General features: G+C 28.7%; 1 protein-coding gene across 1 annotated transcript in view; it reads left to right on the forward strand.

Moving 5' to 3' along the window:
• Nucleotides 1–2,500, forward strand: part of LOC144973608 (uncharacterized) — a 230,766-nt gene that overhangs the window by 179,670 nt on the left and 48,596 nt on the right. Inside the window, exons 135-136 of the mRNA XM_078916257.1 lie at nt 1,155–1,277; nt 2,164–2,355. Coding sequence (XP_078772383.1) covers nt 1,155–1,277; nt 2,164–2,355 — 315 coding nt within the window. The remainder of the gene's footprint in view (nt 1–1,154; nt 1,278–2,163; nt 2,356–2,500) is intronic.

Genomic DNA, 2,500 nt, shown 5'->3' on the forward strand with positions numbered 1-2,500 from the left:
GGAAGATAACCATAATAATATAACAATGCATAAAATATACATACAAGTCTGAAAGCCCTGTCAACAGTAGTGCAAAAAAGTATTATTCGTCATATATAAATCTCCCATCATATAATTCCCTGTCTACCAACACCTTGAAATAATCTATAGATTTTGCATTCTTTATTTCAAATTTGAAATTGTTCCATTTTTGGACAATACGAATACCGAACCAGTTTTGTCTTATGTTTGTTTTGCATCTTGTGACAAAAATCTTAAACTTGTCCCCTCTAGTAAAAGTAATATTAGAATATGAAAAAAAAAAATCAGAAAAGTCTATCCTATCCAGATCATTTACCAATCTATAAACCTGAATTAAATCCCCACGAATTCTTCTATATTTCAAACTTGGTAAGTCGAGAAATTCTAACCTTTCCTTATAAAATAAATACTGTATTGCATAAATCTTTTTGTAGCTCTCCTCTGTACACTTTCAATACTAATAGATTGTCTTTTATATAATGGGCTCCAGATGTAATTTCCGTATTCTAGAATTTGTCGAACGAGCGATTTATACAAATATAAAAATATGGTTTTATCAAGACTTATAAAGGTTCTATATATTATTCCCATCATTCTGTTTGCACGGCTTACACAATTATCAATATGTACACCAAAATTCAAAAGTGAATCGAAAGTAACTCCCACATCCTTTTCATAAGGCACAACGGAAAGTAGATTTGACATAGAAGTATCGGTAAAATGATTATGACATGGATTATTTTTTCCTTTATGTAATACTTTACATTTCAAAACATTAAAATCCAAATGCCATGTTGTAGACCATTTGAAAAGTGAAAATACATCATTTTGTAGAATGTTGTGATGTTCAGTTGTAGTATAGATCTTTGTATCGTCTGCAAACAGTTTGCAGGCTGAATTTATGCCACATGGTAAATCATTTATATATATGTATATATATATATATATATATATATATATATATATATATATATATATATATATATATATATATATATATATATATATTATTATTATTATTATATCCAATTGAGATGCAGATATTTATTTTTTTAGATGAAACTTGCTTTTTCTGCAGTCAATCAGTTATTAACACCTCATTGATTTGGGTTTGTTTTTCCTTTCTTCCGCAGGGAGTTGTGTTATTCGACACTGTTGGTGTTGATGGTGCTCAAGCCTATTTCACAATCAACCGAGTTACAGGAGAAATTACATTGGATAGAGATCTGATCTCTGATACGACCCGTACATACAGGGTGAGTCTCATAATATACCTTTTGTCTTAGTTTCAGGTGCATGTAAACAAAGTTCTTGTAAACTTAATTTCAAGATATTTAAATCAATAGATAAATTTGACGAGAATGATATCATTCTATTCTTCTAAATGTAATCATTTTTACAATTCAATCTGCTAAATTGTATATCCTCTAGAATTTGAATGAGCGAATTGATTAAGCACAGTATGCGTTTAAGTGCGGGAATCATACAGAGAAAAAAATTGTTTGAATAAATTTAGCAAATTATGGATTATCCAATAAGCATTTAAATTTTGTGAAGAACTCCCTGAAATGCCAACTTGTTGGGTGTGATAGTTTCCAAGATTATAAAGATTGGACAATCTTTGAAAAAAAAAAAAAAGAAAGTTAGAAATAAGTAAAGTATAAATTAAAATTTGAAAATAAATAAATAGATAAATGAATGAGTGGATGTATGGATGAATAGATAAAGAGATGAATATATAGATAAATAATCAATTTATTTATTTAATATTAAAGCAATAACGAGTCGGGGAGGGGGGGGGGTGGAAGGTGACAAGCTAAAAGTTGAAATAGACAACTTAATATCTTTATCATCATATGGCTAATTTGTTAAAGTCTGGATTATTCTTAACTCGGGTACTTACATATTTTACCTGACAAATTATTATTTAATTGAGATTAAATTATCGTTATGAATTGCTATTGAAAGTTAGCGATTTCTTGAGCTTATTTCATCTTTTTTTTTTTGTTTGTTTTTGTTATTTTTTGGATTGATATTGCATTTTGATCAGAAATGTTTGTGAATTGTATATAAAAATGATTAACCTTCAGTAAGTTCCTAATTATTGATTTTTTAAAATAAATCGTATCTCCTTTTCTAAAGCTGGCTGTCATTGCTTTTGATTCCAATTTGCCGGAGAGACGTCAAACTGCAACAGCCGTTTTCTTTGTGACCCGTAACCAAGCCCCTCCAGTCTTCCAGGACGATCCCTATACATGGTCCATCAACTTGGAGGAACACGGAAATTCATTGGGCCATTTTATTGGTCAAGTCAGCGCAACGGATGGGGACAATGTAAGAACTATCAGAAAAATAAACATACTTTCTGACTAATATATATATATATATATATATATATATATTTATATATAATATATATATATATATATATATATTTTCTTCTTCAGCTTTTTAAAGAAATAAATAATTATTTTTGATA

The sequence above is a fragment of the Berghia stephanieae genome, chromosome 5, assembly GCF_034508935.2.
Source record: "Berghia stephanieae isolate SIO BIC M18660-M18661 chromosome 5, UCSD_Bste_1.3, whole genome shotgun sequence".
Classification (NCBI taxonomy): Eukaryota; Metazoa; Mollusca; class Gastropoda; order Nudibranchia; family Aeolidiidae; genus Berghia; species Berghia stephanieae.